This window comes from Primulina eburnea, chromosome 15, assembly GCF_022965805.1.
Source record: "Primulina eburnea isolate SZY01 chromosome 15, ASM2296580v1, whole genome shotgun sequence".
In the NCBI taxonomy this organism is placed as follows: domain Eukaryota; kingdom Viridiplantae; phylum Streptophyta; class Magnoliopsida; order Lamiales; family Gesneriaceae; genus Primulina; species Primulina eburnea.
Window position 1 is genome coordinate 34,405,186 of NC_133115.1, and position 21,791 is coordinate 34,426,976.

At 31.2% G+C, this 21,791-nt stretch overlaps 3 protein-coding genes across 3 annotated transcripts; 1 reads left to right on the top strand and 2 right to left on the bottom strand.

Annotated features, from left to right (window-relative positions):
- Window positions 1–6,490: 6,490 nt before the first annotated feature.
- On the bottom strand, window positions 6,491–7,238 carry LOC140815294 (uncharacterized). Its single transcript, XM_073174421.1, has 2 exons — window positions 7,102–7,238; window positions 6,491–6,946 (listed from the first exon to the last, which is right to left on the bottom strand). Exons 1-2 carry the CDS (start codon window positions 7,113–7,115, stop codon window positions 6,625–6,627), a joined length of 336 nt encoding a protein of 111 aa, XP_073030522.1. The 5' UTR covers window positions 7,116–7,238; the 3' UTR covers window positions 6,491–6,624.
- Window positions 7,239–12,461: 5,223 nt separating this feature from the next.
- LOC140814289 (2-oxoglutarate-dependent dioxygenase DAO-like) lies at window positions 12,462–13,898 on the bottom strand. Its single transcript, XM_073173227.1, has 3 exons — window positions 13,467–13,898; window positions 13,032–13,350; window positions 12,462–12,777 (listed from the first exon to the last, which is right to left on the bottom strand). The coding sequence occupies exons 1-3, from the start codon at window positions 13,802–13,804 to the stop codon at window positions 12,517–12,519; spliced, it is 918 nt and encodes a 305-aa protein (XP_073029328.1). The 5' UTR covers window positions 13,805–13,898; the 3' UTR covers window positions 12,462–12,516.
- Window positions 13,899–16,422: 2,524 nt separating this feature from the next.
- LOC140814664 (cationic amino acid transporter 8, vacuolar-like) lies at window positions 16,423–18,694 on the top strand. The gene has a single exon (XM_073173713.1). The coding sequence runs from the start codon at window positions 16,717–16,719 to the stop codon at window positions 18,553–18,555; it is 1,839 nt and encodes a 612-aa protein (XP_073029814.1). The 5' UTR covers window positions 16,423–16,716; the 3' UTR covers window positions 18,556–18,694.
- The last annotated feature ends 3,097 nt before the right edge of the window (window positions 18,695–21,791 follow it).

Sequence of the window (21,791 nt, forward strand, 5' to 3'; positions counted from 1 at the left end):
AATTAAATTCACTTAATTGTCAAAAATATATAATATATTACGTAAATTTATTAAATTATAAAAAATGACATATATAAACTAAAAAAAAAAACTCAATGAATTAACTTCATAAGCCTAATCTAACGAGTCAGTGATGGATCTATATATAATACAAATGTAATAAGAATCATCAAAATAATGAAACGTCAATAATTGATTTTTCTCACAAAACAAATAAAAATTATACTTTAAATTCTATCTGATACAAGATATAATTATGATTGAATTGAGTAAAAATCAGTTCAAGAAACAAATAAACGAAATTTAAGATCAAAGAATCCCAGAAACCAAAAATCAAATCAATTATTAAATATAAAAATACCAACAGCAACACACAAAAGCATGAAAAATTACATTCAATAAAAAATAGCATGATATATAATCTACCTAATTTGAGAAACATAGCTCACCTGGGTGGAGCAATTTAACGAAGAAAAAAGAGCTTTTTTAATAAGAAAGTTGGGTTTTTTTTTAACACAAATAAAGGAAGAGAAATTATACAAACTTTACCACAATTTCAAAAAGAATTTAAAAGAAATTGAGAGATATGCTAAGATTTTAAACGTAAAACAAAAACAAAAATAAATAAATAAAAGTTGGAGGCCTCATCAAGATGGAGGCTCTACGCAGTCTCATTGGTGACACTCTCCCTAGAACCGATATTGTACTATACAAATCAGTATTACTTACATCAACACCATTCAGAAAAGAGTAAAATTACACACACACAAAAAAAAAGAAAAAAAAAACAGTAAATTAAGAATAAAATTTGATAATATAACAAACTAAAAGTAAATAAAAAAAAACTTACGAAGACCAAAAATACATTTTTTTTTTTGCTTTCAAATATTAACCTAAGTTATCATCGTTATAAAAATATGACAAAAACTTGTGTGAGACGGTCTCACTGGTCGTATTCGTGAGATATATCTCTTATTTGGGTCATTCACGAAAAAGTATTACTTTTTATGCTAAAGTATTACTTTTATTGTGAATATGGATAGGGTTGACCCGTCTCACATATTAAGATTCGTGAGACGGTCTCACATGAGACCCACTCTATAAATATATAGTATGCATGTGTTGTGATTGATATGAGGCAAAAACTTGTGTGAGACGGTCTCACGGGTCGTATTTTTGAGACGAGTCTCTTATTTGGGTCACCCATACAAAAGTATTATTTTTCATGCTTTGAGTATTACTTTTTATTGTGAATATGGGTAAAGTTAACCCGTCTCACATATTATGATCCGTGAGATGATCTTACATGAGACACACACTTGATATGATCCCTCCCCCTACACCAAATCTTCACACTCAAGAGATAATATATGCATGTGTGAAAACAAAGTTAGAGATGTAAACTTGGGCGGAAAATTTTTCCTGAATCTAGTCACATCTTGAACCTCGCCTCATTTTCATTTTGAAAATATCTCAACCTGATTTTTGGGAATTTTCTCGTCTCAATCAATGTAAAAAGAGGGATCAAGCATATAATATATTCCCGACGTGATTCTCGATCCAGCCAGACCCAGTTATATTAATAATAAATTTTTATTTTTAGAAAAAAATTTATAATATAGTTAGAACATTGGGACTGGATATTATAATTTTAAACAGAATATTATTGTACTGAATTCAATACAGAAATTGACTAACATATTTAAAAAGGCTCGCTCATATATTAAGATTTTAAGGCTTAAATTAAATAGTTAACTAATTCATCCAAATAAAAAAATTGTTAAATTATGTCATTTAAATTTAGTTATTAGAGTTCAAGAACAACCTCTCTTATATCACTTGTTAGAATCAGAAACCTATTTAGAAGTGATGAATAAACATTTTTATATTTATTTGGAAGTCTTCAAAATGTTTTTAACAGTTTCAAGTTGTTAAAAAGTATTACTGAACGGCTAGACTTATTGGATGGAAACAGTTTAGTTAGACCAGTGGTAATCACAACGGTTGACAATTTAACAACAAGTAGTGGGACAGTTTTAATAAGAAAAAACTTAATTTATACAAGTTATATATCAGGTCGACTAGATTAGTTCGAACGTTAGCTATGTTAACAAGACGCTGCAAGATCGAGCTGGATGACACGGATACAACAATCACGTTCAGTTGACATAGATAACGTCTAAACCAGTATAGCAAATTGAGTTTTCTTTCTAACTATTTTGCCACTGATCATTTTGATCACTAGTCTATGAGTTATTATCAAAATATTTCCAGATTTTCAGATGGTGCAGATGATACTACAACTTTTATAAAATGTTAAGGTCAAGGATGTCTATTTAATTTTCATAGGAAAGAAACATACATTTTCGATATTTCACGAAGAGGTTTGATGCAAATAACTCTATCAAGATATATATATCTCATAAAAACGACTTAATATTTGTGTTATATCTAGAGTAACAATCTTTTTATATTTTAATACAATATATTCAATTAATTATCTCAATTAATAAGTAATAAAAACAAAAATATACGAAGATCACTAACTGTCCAATTGAACATGATGTCTTAACATATAAAAGGAGTGTTACTAATTTAACTTGGACACAATGTGTTTCTCTCTGTCTTATGTACCATGTCGAGTGTCTAGTAAATTGAAATTAAAAACTGGGCACATATCGATATCTCTAATCCGTTAGGTTGTATCAGTATCTTTTTGTAATCTCTCAAAATATATTTTAAAATAAAATCAATAAATTTGTTTTAAAATGTAATTATCTTACTCTTCTTCTTCGTCTTTCATTTAAAAAAAAACAGTAAAGTTTTTTTAAAAATGTAATCATCTCGCTATATTCTTCTTCGTATTTCATATTTTGTTGATACACTATGTGAAAAATCGCTTTTTACTTCGCGTATTATATGAAGTAATAAGGTAGTTAATTGCTGAAGTCTTTGGCTGGTGTGGGAAGGTGACGGTTTATTAAATATAGCGACGGTCTATAAATGGCCGTCGCTAAATTTAGCGACGGAACTCATGCTAAAAACCGTCGCTATTTAGCGACTGAACTTATACATAAACCATCGCTAAGTAGCGACAGTTTTTAACATGAATTCCGTCGCTAATATGTTTGGTAAAATAAAAAAAAAATTAATAATTTAATAAATCTGTGTTATGAATTGGTACAATCGTGTAAGAGATAAAAATTTTAAGTATTGTGAAGTGGTAAAATCGTGTAAGAAATAAAAATTTTAAGTGTTGTGAAGTTGTAAAATCGTGTAAGTGAGAAAAAATTTAATTGTTGTGAAGTGAAGTTGAAGAAATTGGAGAGAATTTGTATGTATTTATAGAAAGTGGTGGAAGAAAATGGAGGGAAATATGTGCGGGTGAATTTTTTTGAAAATTGCGATGGTTTGATTTGAACCGTTGCAAAAGTTTAATTCGGCGACGGTTTTCTCTCACCTGTCGCTAATTTTAACGACGGTGTAATTTAAACCGTCGCCAAATAAAGCGACGGTTTTAGAAAAACAGTCGCTAGTTTAAAATATGCGACAGTTTTTATTTAACTGTCGCTAACTTTAGCTACGGTTTAAATTAAACCGTCGCCGAGTTATAATTTAGCGACGGTTTTTTCTTCAACTGTCGCTAAAATTCGATATTAAATTAATTAAACTTATCTGTTCATCTTTTTACTTCAGTATCAAATGTTTTCATTATTTTTTACTTCATCAAAATTGATATGGCGAAGTAAAATATAAAAAAAAAATACAGTGAAGCCCGTGTTTTTAAACATCCGAAGTAAAATATATTATTTTACTTCGCTTGTGTTATTACTGAAGTTATTGGTAATATATTACTTCGTAATTTATTATTGCCGAAGTAATGCCTGACGAAGTAAAATCCGATTTTTGTACTAGTGATATTCTTATCATCAGTTGCATATATCGAAGTGCTGCAATATATATATATATATATATATACACACACACACACAATCAACCCCTTAGAGATACCAAAATAATAAATGCTGTTCTCACAATATATAAATTCAAAGCTAGTGTGGATTCGGGTGTTATGGATATCCAATTTGGGTCAATGCGAAGTGGATCAAGAAACAAGAACTAACTACAAGTTAGTTGATCAAAGGCTCAACCAATCAGCCTCTTGGATCCGAATCTTAGAAATACAAATACATTTTTTCGCAATTTTTTAATAACAAAAATATTGTTTATGAGCCATTCGGTGAAGTGCATATTACTGCTAAGGGGCAAGAGGTTAATTAAAGGGCTGGAACTCGCGCAGTTGACTCGATGAATAAAAGGGAAGTCACGAGTAGAGATATGCAGCTGTTGATTCGACAGAAAAAGAGTGTGAAAAATTAATCCAAAGAATTCTCTGTGAAATTCAAGTGTCTCTGTATATGTGAGAAAACAAGAGTGAGACGATCTTGTAAACTTGTGTGATCAGGAATTTTGTAATCGATTATAGAGAAGAGTGCCTCCTCCGTGGATGTAGATCAAATCGAACCATGTAAAATCGGTGTTCTTGATTTCTGAATTTCTTATTCATTGCTGTGAGTGGTTTATACAAATTGTTGGCACTTGGAAATATATATGCACCTTAACATTTTAATTTTTTGGGTGTTTCAGGGCTTGACACTTGTTGAAATGAGACTTGAACAGGTGACTCATCCCTTCTTTCTCTTGCAATAAATAAGTCCCGTTACAAGCATTTTTCATCAGAAAGCTAAGTTTTATCAAAATTTGTGGGGTTTAGAGAGAAATATTAGGTGGGAGGAGAAGCAAAAATAAAAAGAAAAAGGGAAAAAACGAGGAGAAAAATACCAAACTTTGTCCACAAATCTCCAAATTTTTACACAATAATTTCTTAACGAGAAACCATCGTTGTTGGAGATGTAACAAGATCATGATCCTAAACTTTTCAAAAAAATTGAGTTCATGAAGAACAATTTTTAGAAAATTTCGAAAAACTAATTCTAAAATAGTTACTTCTTCCAACTTGTTTTTCTCGTTTTTTTTTTGAACGAATTTTGTTTTGATCATAACATAAAACTTATTCAAAATATTTTATAGTTTACGGATGTGCTCATCCTGATCACAGTCCCGTAAAAACTATTTTGGATGGCTGAACAAGCCAAATAACAATTTTAATGTTTCAAAATCTGGGTAAGATCGGTTCGAAATTTCAAAATATATTCTGAACAAAAAATTTAGAACTCAATAAAATAAAAGTACTATAAAAGTTTCGGTTGTGTTTGGTGGCCGAAGCTCTCTCATGCCAAGGAGGCGTGTGTACTATACACGCCATCATGTGTTGTGATTTCGCGATGGTCAAATCTATATGCAACTATTTTTAGACATTTTTGAAAATTTTGGTGATTTTTCAAGTTGTATTCTAATTTATATTACTTTTTAAAGATTAAAAAAATTATCTGGCATGAGTGTGGCATGAAAAAGATTTTTTTAAAGATTTATCACTCACTGTCGGTCTTAACCAGTGTAAAATCACTCAAATTATATTATAAAAAATTATCTTGGTTTGAGATTGATAACTGATGGGAAAACGTAAGCTACAATGTGAGGTTTTTATCGTGATGCTTACTATTGATTTTCTTCATTTATGACCTCTTTTCGCATTTGACCTGGAATTACAATAAAAATTCATAAATTACTGATTTATTCATATTTATCGCATCATATTATACATGTCACATTTATTGATTTGATTTCGGAAATGTTATTGGCTCTTGATTGGTCATTGATCAGCTACTAACTGATTGAATAAATGGAACTCTAGACAACAGTATATCGGATTATTAGTCCACCGTACAATGCGACTTCGGCTCGGAAAGTGAGTCAAATGAACGACAAGTTATCAACCCGGGTACATGGTCAATCTGAACAACATGAATTCGCTACCAAAATGTGAGTTCACCTTGGCTCATAAATATTCGATTGTATGAATCTTACTTGAGTGCGTGGGGAAAAGTGACATGTCAAATGCTGGTAGGTGTTATCTCTTTAGCTCACGATATTCGTTTCAGAGTCCTGAATAGTTGTTAATAGATTTCCATAACACTGCGCTACCACTAATACATTTTATCTTACATAGAATTATTGTATTGAGATATTCTTTTTAAATTTGTTATATTATATAAACTCAATATATATCAAGCGTTGTCTCAAGAGAGACTGTTCGATTTGGTGAACAAAGTGAACGTTTGATCAATTATTAGGAGTTTGATTTTCCTACTAATACTTTCTCGAACGAACCTATCGTATAGTGTTTTCTCAATGCGATTTACATGTGTAACATGATTTGCAAGTTATTGCATTATCAGAAGAACTACCTGGGGCAAATCAAATGATAACAAATGATACTATATATGGCTGTCCAATCTATTCAAACTTCATTAAAAAAAATTGGAGAAGATGAGGTGAAAATCGATTTACTTAATCTTATACAAACATGTCATCATAATATGGCACAATCCAAAAATTTAGGCAAACAAACTTTACATCGATTGCTCTCATACCAAAAAACGTAAAGGACGACTTAATTGGAGAAGATGAACGGAAAATGATATACTCCGCAACGATCAGCTATTAATCTCCACCGCAACCACCGCCATCACCATCACCACAACCACCACCAGCACAGCAACAACCACCACCACAACCCGCAGCTGCAGCTTCAGCCGCGATATCTATTACAGCTACAGCAGGCTCCGTCACATCAATGATCGAATCGCGATCCTTCTGCACAGATCCTCCATTTACAGCGGCTGGAGCCGCCTGAGAAGTTTGGGAACTCTTTGGTGCGTTTGTGCGGCGGAGACATGCCGGAATCCAGCAAAATAATATAGCAAACGCACAGACACCACCAATGACCCCGAAGACAACGGCAGAGTTATCAGATCCTTCATTGCTGCAAAAAACAGATTACAGACATCATGTTAACAGCTCTGGTATATATCCCTCGAAATTTAAGATTGGTTATGTGGAGAATTCAAGACTCTAACTAAACCATGTATGAATATCATGATAAAAGAACGTGGAACAAAATACAGCATCATTCGACACCTGGAGTTACTCATTTTTCCCACCCTATTTACGCCTTGAACAAGTATATATATTTTCTACTCAAGGAGACTCCGATCCTTACAATACGTGACAGCAGCGAGAATGAATTAAGCAGGTTGTCTTCCAGCATAGAAAAATTACAGTCCTTTAATAAGCTGAAAATTGGAAACATCGTAGATACGCGTTTCGTGATGAAACTTGGTCACTGTCATTGATTTTGAAGTCCACGCTAAAATCCAGATATCTCATGCAAATAATATTACATAAAAGAATATTGGTATTTATATTCTTTCTTTTCAAAATAGTGGGGGATATTTTAAATCTGCGTGAATTGGCCATTACAAATATTTTAATAGAAGGTTTATATATACAAACGGATCGAAATTCAGTATTTATTGTATATATACTTTGGATTTATTTGATCATATACGAAGGGCATTGCCCTTTTTCAGCTTGTCCAATGCATTAGTACCCACGTGGAAAAATATACTGGCTCATTTTGTATACAATTGGATCAACTTTAGGACATTGCCTACGACTGCATGTGTCCTATGATGAAAAGACCAACAAATCTGGACACCCCTTCTTCGGATGATTCATTTGTCCTGCAGAAGGTCATGTAGTACTATTTTATTATTTCATGTATTGCTACAAGTTTTCTATTTTTATCAGGCTCTCTCTCTCTCTTTCTTTTTATATATAAATTAATAATGTCAATTTTGGATCATTTTCTACGTTAATTATATACAAAATTTAGAGGTCAATTCAATTTAAAATAATTTACTAAATTAAATTAAACCTATTTAATTAGAACATATGTGTCCGATTTTGTAATTAACAATAGATAAATGTATCCATTTGATTTTAATCCCCAATTCAAGTACCTACGTACCAAACTACATATTATAAATAGTTAATGCACTAACATGAATTTTACTTATATATTAACTAAAAGGATTAAAAATCAAATTTAAAATTACAAAATTTCATCATGTTACAATGTATTCTAAATTAATTAATTTGTAAAATAATTAATTAAATTCTAATTTTTGATCATAATTAAAAATTAAAATGCATGAATATCTAACAGATCTCATGTGAGCAAGCATATTCATTTGGATAAATAACAATTTGAGTACTGTAAATTGACTTAAATCAGGTTTTGCTCCTCTAATCAGTTTAAAAATATGTACGATCCTTTCATTCCGGTTCATAGGAATGAGTATCATCAATTAAATCATTTTTTTAAAAAATATACAAAATATATATAATAATTTACAATTTATTGTGATAAAAAGAGCAGATTAATTTTGTCCCCGCGCGCTCCAATCCTGGAAAGTCTTGCAACTACAAAACAAATAATAACGGACAAGAGGATGATTCTTAGTCATGAGTTGCAAATTGAAGCAATTTCTATCAAGTTTCAGCCTCTTTTATTTCTATTTTATATAATACAATATAACTAAGCTCCCTATACACAAGGCCAATGTAATTTTTAAATTTTGGACGGCAGTATAAATATAGTTACAATTTTAGCTATAGAATGTCTTAAAATTATTTTGTAAACTCGCCTAATTAGGATTTTTTAATTTGTCGAAATTTGGTTTTGATACGATGAATTGAATTTTTCTGTGTTTGTGTACATTTAGTACAATTTTCCTCGGAATGCTGACATTACCAACACTCTAGTAAAAATCAAATTACAAAACTATGTTCAAATTGTTATTAAATTTAAAACCAAATATCAAATTATATATATAACCTAAAAGAGATTCAAGAGTTGATCCACTCCTTAAATTATAGTTATTAAAATAATTATATCAAATTTATTTCCCGAAAATAATAACGAACCAAAAATATGTAAGAGTATGTTCGTTAATGGTCAAATGGAGAAGGTGAAGTGGAGTATGTCGCGTTTAAAATAATTTCCGAGGAATAGAGAAGGTGCCAAGTAATTGTCGTAATAATGTTTATATGTACAGTGAGAATTAAGACCGCTGGTTTTAAGAATTAAGACCGCTGGTTTTAAGAATGAGTGATTGCCCTTCTCCGACCCTTACTGCCCAACCTGGGAACGGACAGCTAATGCGTTCCATTTATTGAACAGGGTTCTATGGTCGGTCCGTGACCTGATTCCCAATATATGATGGAATCTAATTGATTCCTACTTCAATTCAAATATTGGATCTCCTGTCTCATCTCAATTAAGAGGGGTCATGGAAAGAACAGGTTCAAAATCACGATCAATTCCTTTTTCAAATCCTGCTGCAATCAGTTTTCTTTTTATAAGGGCTAAAATGTGTGTATATTTATTTAAAAATTAGTGTTCTAAAAAGCTTAATTAAATCTCGTTTATTCATATTTAAACTTGAAAATTCCCTAAAATGCTTCGCCTTCGCCAAATTCGGTCAAACATAGTTTGATCATATTAAATATAACTAAATATGCTTAAGTGCGACTTTTAAAAACTAAAAAACAATCTACAACTAATATTAATGCTGATGTTTTAAAGTAGTCCAATTATATTGAGTTTATATTTGATGATAAGGGAGATGAAATTAATGATACAATATAAAAAAAATAGAATCTGACCAAAAAAATTAATGCATTACATTTAAATTTATTATATTTGTATATTATTTATTCTATTTATCCGTTTTAGACAATTAAAATTATAATTTTAAATTAAAAACGCTTTTTTATGTTTAAACTTGTATTAATTTGGCTTAAAACTTTAAAAAATTGCTTTAAGCTCTCACACTTCAACGCGTTTCAAATTTTTTAAAAATCTGATCGTTTGAAACTTTTGTGAAACTTAGCAAAATTGTATTGCTCTTGCGACGAGAGTCGTGATCATTCCGGTTAGTTCGATTATGGGTGTGGGGGCAGTGCCCACACCCCATATGAGTGGTTGAGATTCCACCTCATGGGGAAAAAAAAATTAAAAAAAATAAAATTTCTGGCCCTTGGATGTACCCCTGCAGGCAGTGCCTGCAGGGGTAGGATGAAATAATCCGATCATTCCTTTGTACTCATGGAAGGATTATTTTTTGGATTTAATTCTAGAGGTTATGCGGGATTGATTTTAATTTATATTTTCAGTAAATTTGAGGATCGGCTCTGATTTTTAAGTAATCCCACGTCCTTTTCTTTCATGGATTAATTTATTTAAGCTGTAAAACGCGTTATTACATCCTATTATATATAATCGTTGTTTAGGAAAAGATTAAATTACTTGTCGAGATTGAAAGTTTGGCATGTATTTAGATTTTAGAAGGCTCCGTGCATAGAAGTTTCAATTAGCATATATCAATGTAAAAAAAAAAAAAATTGGAATAAAAATTAGGTGTGATATATATTTTTTGTAATTTTATTTATTTGGATTTAGTTAGTTTCTTCGTATCATCAGACGTTCAAACTAAAGGAAATTAAGGATGTCAATTTTGTAATTTTGGTTCCAATCTCGCAAGTAACTAATAATTCCAATCTCGCAAGTAACTAATAAGAACCACTTGAATAACATCTTTGAAAAAAATTATATTAATTAAAAATCCAAGGACTTGTCAAATTAGGTTCAACATCCTTTATTTTTGCATATTTTACTATTTTAGTCCGATTTGTGCCCCTATTAATAATTTGGTCGGGAAATGAAGAGTAAGAGACATAGATTAAGGACATGGAGAATGAACATTGGTATTTTGTTCTTGCAGGTGGCAATTCTTTTCCAAGTTGGATGCCAACTTAACCTTAAAAAACAAAAACCCAGTATGTTATATATCATAACTAGGAAACGAGAGGGGAGCTTTTTCCCCAAAAATGAAATTCAGGGAGAAGATTCCCTTAGACCCAATTAGATATCGAGGTGCACTACGAGTGGGCAAGTGTAAATAAGATTTAGATTAATTATCGTCGTCAACCCAAATGGTTGAGCTTTTGATTAATTATGGTCGTCACCCAAATGGTTGAGCTTTTGAGATGAAAAATCCCAACAACCGGATACCCTTTCTAGACCCATGAACTCAAGTCTCACTGTTGTGGATAAGAATTTTATTTTTAAAAATATAGAAATAATTCTAGATTGATAGTTTATTGATTGTTTGCCAAGCAGCGAAAAAAGCAATTTTGGTTGAAATTTTACATTCATGAGTTGTTTAGTTTGAATAAATTTTAGGGAAACCGTTTTTCGGCCATGTATATGTAAATTTTTTCTGATTTTGATCTTTTATGCTGTAAAATTTCAATTTTATTTTTGTGTTTTTCAATTTTTTTACTATTTTATTCTTTTTCATCGGGATTGTTAACGTGACAATACACACGTTAGTACTACATTGGTATCACATCATAGTCACGTTGGAAAAATAACTAAAATTATAAAAAAAAAAAAGAAAAAACAAAAACAAAAGATATAACGGTGCTAAGAGACAATCATAAATCAAAGAACCAAAAAAAATTCCCGAATTTTCATGTATTTAGCTAAAGAAAATAAATCCAAAATAATTCAAACATTTAACCCATTCCAAATATCAAATCGAAATAATACTCAAGCGGCAAATCTACTAAAAATAAAAAGCCCTTAGCAAACCCCAACAGACCCGACCCATTCAAATCGCAAAAATAGTCGAAAATATTTGTTTACCTATTTTGCCCTATTTTTTACCCTATACTTTTGGATATAGGTTAATATACGATATATCGGTAAATGAATATTTGTTGTTTATTTTAAGTTTTGATGACTTACACCACCCAACCTGCCATTTTAGTTGGGCTAGATTTGTTTGAACTTTTCTCAATCCATTAATTGGTGAGCTAACATGACCAGCCCCATTTGATGGACTAAGACGGGTCTGGGTGGATCCATCCTTTTGGACAACTCTATGTGCGTTGTATATAGCAAAAGAATAATAATGTTTTTTAAGGACGTGTTCGAGTTGGTAAAATAAATAAGTGTTGATTAATAATTAGTGGTTCGATTCTTTCTACCTACATTTTCTCGAGTTTGTGGAAGGCAATCCAAACAATAATTTCACATTTCTATACATGTTCTCTCATATATAAATAGAGCCGATTGAGAAATGCATACCAGGAGTGGAATCCAAGGCTGCACACGGATAATAGTCCCGTACTATTGGACAGTAAAGTCCCAAAAAAACTACCACAGACCAATTCAATCAAAGATAAAGAAGAAAATATCATCATGATCCTTTAAACCAAATATTCGAAACAAAACAAAAAAAAAAAAGAAAAAAAACGAGCATATGAGGTGATCAAATGATAATTAACATTTTCCTCCCTGACAGATTATTTGAATTAATTCATCCAGGGAAAAATCGATGACCAGCAGAAAATAGAAATAACAGCTCCATAAAATATTATAATATTATTGAGAATTAAAAATCTGCATACATCCTTTATGAATTAGTTCAACAATTCCGGGTGAGATCGGAAAAATTCAAGAGCTTCACCGGTGGGTGAATTGGTAGAGATTCGTAGCCTTCTGTAATGATTGAAATTGAAAGGCACGTAGAGGGCAGGGTGATCGGCATCCGCCAACCCCGGCAACACTCGAACCGTCTCCTCCTCGGCGGGCAACACGAAAAGGGCAATTGTTATACGTACGGTAGCCTCGTAGCATTGCACTTGATGCTTCACGTTGTGAAACCTCCCATTACTCCACACCTATACATGTATGCACATGATTTATTACATAAATAATTGATATTTATACGCATTAATTATATTTAAGAGCTATTGGTCATAAAACGCACGAGTCATGAAAATGGAATAGTTGAATTTATTATTGATTTTTGAATAAAATATAAATTAAAAATTAATATATATAATTTTGATATATATATGACATCCAATGGATGAGTGACACATCATCGATGCTCACGTAGATATGCACTGTAGGTATATACACACACTCTTACCTTGCCCGCATCTCCGACGTTAAAAACAAGTGTTCCGGGTACATGATCAACGGAGATCAACTCTCCAGTAGTTTTGTCCACAGCCTCCAAACCATCGACATCATCATCATCTTGTAGTATGGTGAAAAATCCAGCGTCTGAATGCATTACAGCACCCTGTAATCCCACAGTTTCCGGTCCATAATTATATTTGTTCATTTTGAACTGGCATATTCCTTCCTTGAATTTCTCGCCATTCAATCCCAGACCTTCCATTAATTTGCTCCCTAGGAGCTGCGCCAGACTTTGAAGAGCAGAAGTGTGTTTTACGATGATCTCCCTGTAAAAAGATTCAAAAATTGCCATTATTGAATAGCACAGAATTCTTCTCTATCTTTTATTTATTCTTAAAATAAATCAATTTAAAGGTAAAATATTGTAAAATAATAATTTCACCTCTGCTGAGGAGATACATCCAACTGAGTGCAGAAATTTTCGACAGCAACGGCCGAGCCATCGTCGTATAAACTCAGGCTTTCGAAAAAGGCACTGGCCATGTTAGGTGGGGTGTACCCTTTGGAAGGCTCCTGATGGTTATAATTTCTCATCTTGATTTCCATCGGAAGATCATGAAGAGAACGTACTACATCCTTCATATCAGACATGAGGGAAAAAGGAACCCCGTGATTGATAAGCCTGAAACAACCCCAATCTTCGCAGGCACTCACTATTTTCTGGGGCAGAGTTGAGAAATCTTGCATATCAATCACTGGAACTGACTTGTTTACTGCCATTTTACTAAAAAAAGTTATTGCCTTTCTCAAGTTCTTTATCCATGTTTTTATATCTGGGTTTGAGTTTGAATAGTCAAGATCAAGTAAATATAAAGTTTATTATTTATACAAGATTTTAATTATATATCAGATGTCAAGTGGATTCATTATTTTGGTAGGATGAATAATTGAATGACTGTTAAGAATTTGGTAGATTAATATTATTTAATGAATGTAGGACCATATATATGATGAATATTGAATTATGACTAAATTATTATGATCTTTGGCATTTAGTGTACATTGATATTTAGATTTTGTTGTTCTAATTTTTTGTTTGCGTAATTCACAATATATTTAGATTTTGTTGCTCTAATTTTTTGCTTGCGTAATTCACAATCTTATATATAGACACATACATAAATACATAATAGTAAAAACTTGAGTGAGACGGTCTCAAGGGTCGTATTTGTAAGACGAATCTCTTATTTGGGTCATCCATGAAAAATTATTACTTTTTATGCTAAGAGTATTACTTTTATTGTGAATATGATTAGGGTTGACATGTCTCATATATTAAGATCCATGATATGGTTTCACATGAGACCCACTCATACATAATATATAGAAGTTAAATTGAATTTTTAACTAAAAAATACTCCCGTTTTTTCATGCTTTTCGTGTGTTTATGTGTTTTTCACGTTTTTTGTCTGAAGTTGTTAAAAGAATCTCGATATTAATATATTTTTTTAGGAGCAAAAATAGAATTAGTGATCATATTTGTTCACCAAAATATGACGTCAGTCCAAATCACTCATTTTACTTTTTTTTTTTTTTTTTTTACTTTTTCAAAGCTAGATGGAATTATAATTTATAAGCTGCATCCTCATAAAACACATTATAAATATATAACAACTCGATTTCACGCGTTATTTGCTTATATAATTGTTTTTAATATTAATATTTTTAGATTTAAATATAGGTAACTGATTTTATTTTAAAATTTTGTGTTAATTTATATTAATTCGAAACAATAAGATTAAACATATAAAATTATTATGACACAAGAATAATTGTACATTAATAACAAAAAATGGTATTGATTGCAATTTTCAAGCCGTCGTACGAAGTTATATGGAAAAAACATGCAAGTTACATGATTAAAAATACAAATTCATCATTAATAAGACCAAAAAAGGTGCAAACTACATGACCAAAAAACTGTAATCATTTTCTTTTATTTGACTGTTTCAAATTTTAGGAGAAATAAGATTTTTTTGGTTCTATGTATCTGTTTATTTGCAACTTTGGTCATTAATTGTCAAATTTCAGTCTTTATCTTCTTCTTTTTTTTTTTTTTTTTTACAATTTTAGTCATGTTTCAAGATGATGCTTATATAAATGGTATCGACCTTCGTTGATGTTATGTTGACAAGGCTAAAAATAAAATTTAGTAATTTAAAAGATCATATAATTAAAAAAAAAACACAAAAAGCAAGATTGCAATTTTCATATAATTTTATCAGACAATGGAGATTCTCCCTGCGCCGCCCATATTTTATTCTTAAATAAACGTGCTATTCATAAAAATTAATAATGGGGGTAGTATAGATTAATTTATCTTGACGTATATATATATATATATATATATATATATATATATATATAACATGACAAAAAACAATCATAAATGAAAAAATAATATTTTTCCCTAAATTTATATATGGTTACGTATAAGAAAGTTGTGTATCTTACGCAAAACGTGAAAATTTAATGTGTCACACACTCGTTTTGTATTTAGTCAACTTTCACATCCTCTTATGTAAAGTGATGGGCTGATGGCCACTTTAACGGCCCAAAACGATCTTTTCTAGAAAGTCTGAGATTTTTATTTATTTTTAGTCAAAATAAAGTTTTAAATTATGGACGATGAGAAGAAAAAATAAAAGAAAAGTTATACATGAATATTATACAGGGGCATAACTACTGCAAGCAGGGATACATAATATATATGTAAATATATAGTTGATTAATATTTAATGTATATATAGATATATATGTGTGTGTGTGACTATCTTTTTCACGATTAGTATATTTGATTTAAATTATAATATAGCTAAAATAACTCGATTGAATAATTAATGTATTATATACTATTTCATCGTTTTTTAACTTACTTTTTGGGCACATAATTGAAATATTATACATTATGATATATTGGATTTATTATCTATCTTGATACATTAAATTTTTAAGAACGAATTTTTTCAAATAAACACGTGTAATTGAAAGAAAGTTTCACAAATCTATATTTATGAGATATGTTGACTCAATTTATGTTTGCAATGAGATTTTTTTTGACACGAAAAGTAATATATTTTCATAATTCGAGTTGGAGATTTGTCTTACAAAATTGATAAATAAAACAACTTTATAAAAATTTGTGTGAATATAAAACGTATAAAACAAGAAAATTGATTGATCACGAGAATCATAAGAATGTTTATCAGTTCTATAATTAAGATTTTATTTTAAATAGGATTATATTGATGTTTGGTAAAACATCAGATTATCATAATATATTAGAATAAAAACAAGAAAATTTCTTGATCACGAGAATCGTCAGAATAATTATCTATTATTTTTAAAATAAAATACTCACGCAAAGAAAATTATTTACACGAAAATGGAGGTGGAAGACATCGGAATCTTATCGACGTAATTTGGAAGAGGAAAATGTATAGCTATACATGATATGGATGTATTTGGAAAGAAAGATGAACAAGATTCAGTACGAGGAAAGGAAACTCGATTGAAAGAATTCGAGTCAGTTCCAAACGCTTTTTCCTCGATTCTTGGGATTCCATTCGCACTCCACAATATTCGGCAATCCCCTTGATTCCCAGTTTGGACTAAAATTCTCTCTAATAATTATGGGACATAAGAATTACAAATTTTCGTCCGAAGCCTCAGATCTCACCACTCCAATAGCACCGCCGACAATGGACCCTCCCGCCGGGAAATCGTACTGGCGTTTCAGCAAGAAAGATTTTTTCCCGGAACCCACCTTCCAAGACTTCTCAACTTACCTCTCCGCCCTCTCCAAGACCCCCCACCGTCTCAAAGATCGCTTATTCGGGCTATCCTCCGACGTGAATGAGCTCGTTCAGTGCAAGAAACAATCGGAGAATGAGATGAAGCAATGCCTCACGTGGTGGGATCTTATCTGGCTCGGATTTGGTTCCGTCGTCGGTTCGGGAATTTTCAGCATCACGGGTCAAGAAACCCACGATCACGCTGGTCCTGCGATTATTCTGTCGTATGCTATTTCGGGTTTATCCGCTTTATTATCTGTGTTTTGTTATACTGAATTTTCTGTTGAGGTCCCGATTGCTGGGGGGTCTTTTTCTTTTCTTCGTATAGAATTGGGGGATTTTGTTGCCTTCATCGCGGCTGGAAATATTTTGCTGGAAGGGCTGGTTGGGGCTGCAGGTTTGGGGCGTTCTTGGTCATCTTATTTTGCTAGCATTATTAAAAGTAATCCTGATTTTTTGAGGATAAGAGTTGATTCTTTTGCTGAGGGGTTCAATCTGTTGGATCCTTTGGCTGTAGTGGTTTTGGCCATTGCTAATGGTTTTGCAATGACGGGCACGAAGAGAACTTCGGTGCTGAATTGGATTAGTTCCATTTTCGGGGCCGTAGTGATTGTGTTCATTATAATTGTTGGTTTTGTGCATGGAAAGAGTGAGAATTTGGTTCCGTTTTCTCCATATGGGGCGGAAGGGGTGTTCACTGCCGCCGCGATAGTGTATTGGTCTTATACGGGTTTTGATATGGTTGCTAACATGGCCGAGGAAGTTAAGAGGCCTTCAAGGGACATACCAGTGGGGCTGGTTGGGTCGATGTCTTTGATCACTGTCGTGTACTGCTTGATGGCATTGGCTCTCACCATGATGGTGAAATATACTCAAGTGGATGTCAATGCCGCGTATTCTGTCGCATTCGATGGAATTGGGATGAAATGGGCTAAGTATTTAGTTAGCATTGTTGCACTTAAGGGAATGACGACCAGTATGCTAATTGGATCAATGGGACAGGCTCGTTACACCACTCAGATAGCAAGGGCGCATATGATTCCCCCTTGGTTTGCTCTTGTTCATCCCAAGACAGGAACTCCTATTTACGCTACCCTGTTGATAACCACAGGTAGCTGCATTCTTGCCTTCTTCTCGAGCTTGGACGTTTTATCAAGTGTATTATCATTCAGCACTCTCTTCATTTTCATGTTTATGGCCGTTGCTTTGCTCTTTAGAAGGTACAATGTTAAGGATGTCACCCCCAAAAGTGATGCCATCAAATTTTTCACATCATTATTCATTATTTTTGGTTCTTCTCTTGGGATAACGGTCCTTTGGAATTCCAAGAATAGGGAATGGATAGGGTATGTTTTGACCGGAGGGCTGTGGTTTCTAGGAACTTTAGGGATGGCATTTACGACGAAGCACAGGAATCCGAAAGTATGGGGGGTTCCCCTTGTTCCGTGGTTGCCATCTCTATCGATAGCTATGAATTTGTTTCTTATCGGATCTCTTGGTTCGGTAGCCTTGTGGCGGTTCCTCATATGTAGTTTCATCATGCTAGTTTATTATTTGTTGGCCGGTGTTCATGCGACTTACGACATGGCTCATATGGATGAACAAAAACTGAAACTTGAAGAGGGAAAAGAAGATTTGGACCAAGGGAGTCAGCTGGTAACGAGGCAGGACTTGTAATTTTATCCTTCATCTGTCATTGTACATATTAATCTCATGTAATAAGCTAAGATATATTTGCTAATTGAGCGCTGAACTAAAGTGTAAGACTCTTGGATTGAATGAAATAATAGTATTCTGTCAATGTAAGTTTTAGAAAGATGGGAAAACGCTTGAGCTTGAATGAAATATTTAGTCCAACTCTAAAATACAAACCAAAATGAAAATTAATGTACTTTTCGAGGCATTAACAATACAAAATCTTAAAGCTTAGTTAGATCAATTAACTTATTCGTTACGAATGCTTCTCCCAATTAATTGCCTTCTTATTTCACTTAAAAGTTTTATGAAGGAAAAAAAAACAAGAAGAAAATCATTTTGTTTCGGATTCTATGAGTACTATTAAATCCAGAAAAGTTTTTGCAAACGAATAGCCCTACAAACTCTAGTGCAAAATTGTTCGCCATATCGTTTCATTATATGTAACTTCTTATTTAAATATACTAGTAGCACTAACGAATTTGAGTGCACTATGAATATTGATCGTAAATTTGTAAATCAATGCAAACACATAATTTTTTCACAAATTTTTCTATAACAAATGTTATTTCATAGTTTATCTATTATTTCAAACAACCATGATTCAATATTTTCCTTGTTTGATTTTTGAATCATTCAATATTTTTTTCGTGTTTCTTTTTTAAAATTTTATGTTTCTTTCTTCGATTAAATTCAGTAATTACATCATCATATTTGATTTTCGTCTCTCTTTTTCATTATCGGATTTGATGTTGATTAATATCTTAATTTATTTTCAGTTACCATTTGTGTTATGTTAAATGTTCCCATGTTTTAACCTTTTTTTTTATAGATTTCAAATAATATTTTTTTTCTTTTCATTCAAATAGAAATGTTTACATAATGATTATCATTTATTATTATTACACAATTATTCCTTTGAATGAAATATTGAGTTGCTAATTGATAAATTTTTAATATCATTTATTCGATAAAAATGTGGAGAAAAAGTGATGTATTTCAAAAAATTAAAAAATCTAATTATTTCTTAATTCTTAATTCTATGCATTCATTCTTTTCTTTCATCTCATTTTATTTTGAAACATGATTGTAAATCAAAGTTCATGCCCATGAATAATTGGACTATGACGTTGAAGTACTAAATTTAATTTCTTAAAAATAGAAATTATACAAATAAAAAATTTAATTTATAATTTATACTTGCTATATAGATGTGTGTTATCTAAACAATTATATATACTTTGTAGTGGAATATTGAGTTGTCAATTGATATATTTTTTTAATATCACTGATTCGATAAAAAAAAAAGTTGAGGAAATGTGATGTATTTCAAAAAATAAAAAAATATATAATTATTTCTTAATTATCTTCGTTCATTCTTTTTTCCATCTCATTTTTGTATTGAAACATGATTGTAAATCAAAAGTTCATGCTCATAAATAAGGCAAAAACTTGTGTGAGACGGTCTTTCAGGTTGTATTTGTGAGATGGATTTTTTTTTTTTTGAGTTATCCATGAAAAATATTATTTTTTATGTTAAGAGTATTACTTTTTATTGTGAATATGAGTAGGATTGACCCGTCTCACAGATTATGATCCGTGAGACGGTCTCACATGAGACCAACTCAATAAATAATTGGACTATGACGTTGAAGTGAATTTCATTTCTTAAAAATAGAAACTGTACAAGTAAAAAAATTTAATTATTATTTTAGATTAGATTTCCTATATTGATTTGTATTCATCTTTGATCTTTCTCACCCTTTATTATTATTATTATTATTATTATTATTATTATTATTATTATTATTATTATTATTATTATTTGTATTTAGACATGATAAGATGAACTTATATAATTTGATTTTATATAATTGATTCGTATGTTTCAAATTAGTGGACGAAGGTAGTGGCAATGCAAATACTAAATCTCGAGATGTAATTTTGGAATTAAACCAACCAGCAAAAAACAAAGAAAGAATAAAATTCAAAGTTAAATAAACAAATGACAAAATAACCATATTAATATCTAAATAAAAAAATACAGTGATACCAAAAGGCAAAAGATGAACATAAAGCATATCAAAGACAAACACAAGACATTATAGGGTAATTTAGTAAATAAACAATAAAAACTCACACTTTTATAAATAATAATAATAATAATAATAATAATAGATTCAAAAGCAGAATCGATTTCCATGCAAGGAAAAAATGCAATGAAAATTAACTTTTAAACGTCTTCTTAAGGTTTTATTTGGATTTTAAAAAAGTATTTGAATAGAGAATTTGAAATGACTTCGAGAGGAGTTAAAAATCCACCATGATGATTTAAAAAATGATTAGTTAAATATTTAAAATTCATTGTAGAATGGATTTATCTAAACAAAATAAAAGATTTGTTATTTTGGATTTTAATTTTTTACTTTCCATCCAAAAGTAACTTAAATTTAGTTCTCATCAACGAAAACGGTATTTTTATCGTTATTTTCTTCTGTTATGTGAAATGTGAATACGATATAATCAAATCATAATAGAACTTCATAGGCTAATAGCATATACTTTCAAGTTGCAATTACACGTAATATTTCAGCGCATTCTAACTTTAGGAATTGACTCGATCTATCCGAATCAACCGAGTCCTCCTCCCCCTTTCCTTATCTAAAACTACAGTCCTAAAGCAGTAAAAGTCCAACACCTCTCAAGTTCTTGAAATTCCCTAAATAAATGGAACATGGATTCACTTATTGGCTCCAAGTGCAAAAAAGGCAACGACCAAACTTACCCCACCTTTTTCCCTTGTTGTTGGTGGCTAAGTTAGATAAGCATGATAATGGAAATATCTTCTGCCACAAATGGTCGAAGAATAATCCTTGTTTTAAGATCAGACAGAACCCAATATGCAATTTTTTTTTTAAAAAAAGATAATATTATATATATTAAATGAAAACTGAAATGTTTTCAAGAAACGATGTTAATGACGACAGCTCATAGACGCATATACATCAATCAAATTCCCGATAAAATCGGTTATGCATCAGTCACTTCATTTGTGTATGCATCATCCCTTTGATTTGACAAACTGAGTATCCTCAGAATGTGAGTGGTTTTAGCTTTATGACTCCACCACAATAAATAATTTAGTATTGACCCGAATTTATTTGACCTTTTCTCCATGTATTCAAAAAGATCGATCGAACAATCACAACTATCAGTTT

Bases quoted from the DNA above. Each gene is read 5' to 3' on its own strand.
- LOC140814289 (XM_073173227.1), bottom strand. From the start codon at position 13,804: ATGGCAGTAAACAAGTCAGTTCCAGTGATTGATATGCAAGATTTCTCA. The intron at 13,351-13,466 runs GTGAAATTATTA...ATCTTTTTACAG, and splicing joins GATGTATCTCCTCAGCAGAG to GGAGATCATCGTAAAACACA. The intron at 12,778-13,031 runs GTAAGAGTGTGT...ATACATGTATAG, and splicing joins ACGTCGGAGATGCGGGCAAG to GTGTGGAGTAATGGGAGGTT.
- LOC140814664 (XM_073173713.1), top strand. From the start codon at position 16,717: ATGGGACATAAGAATTACAAATTTTCGTCCGAAGCCTCAGATCTCACC.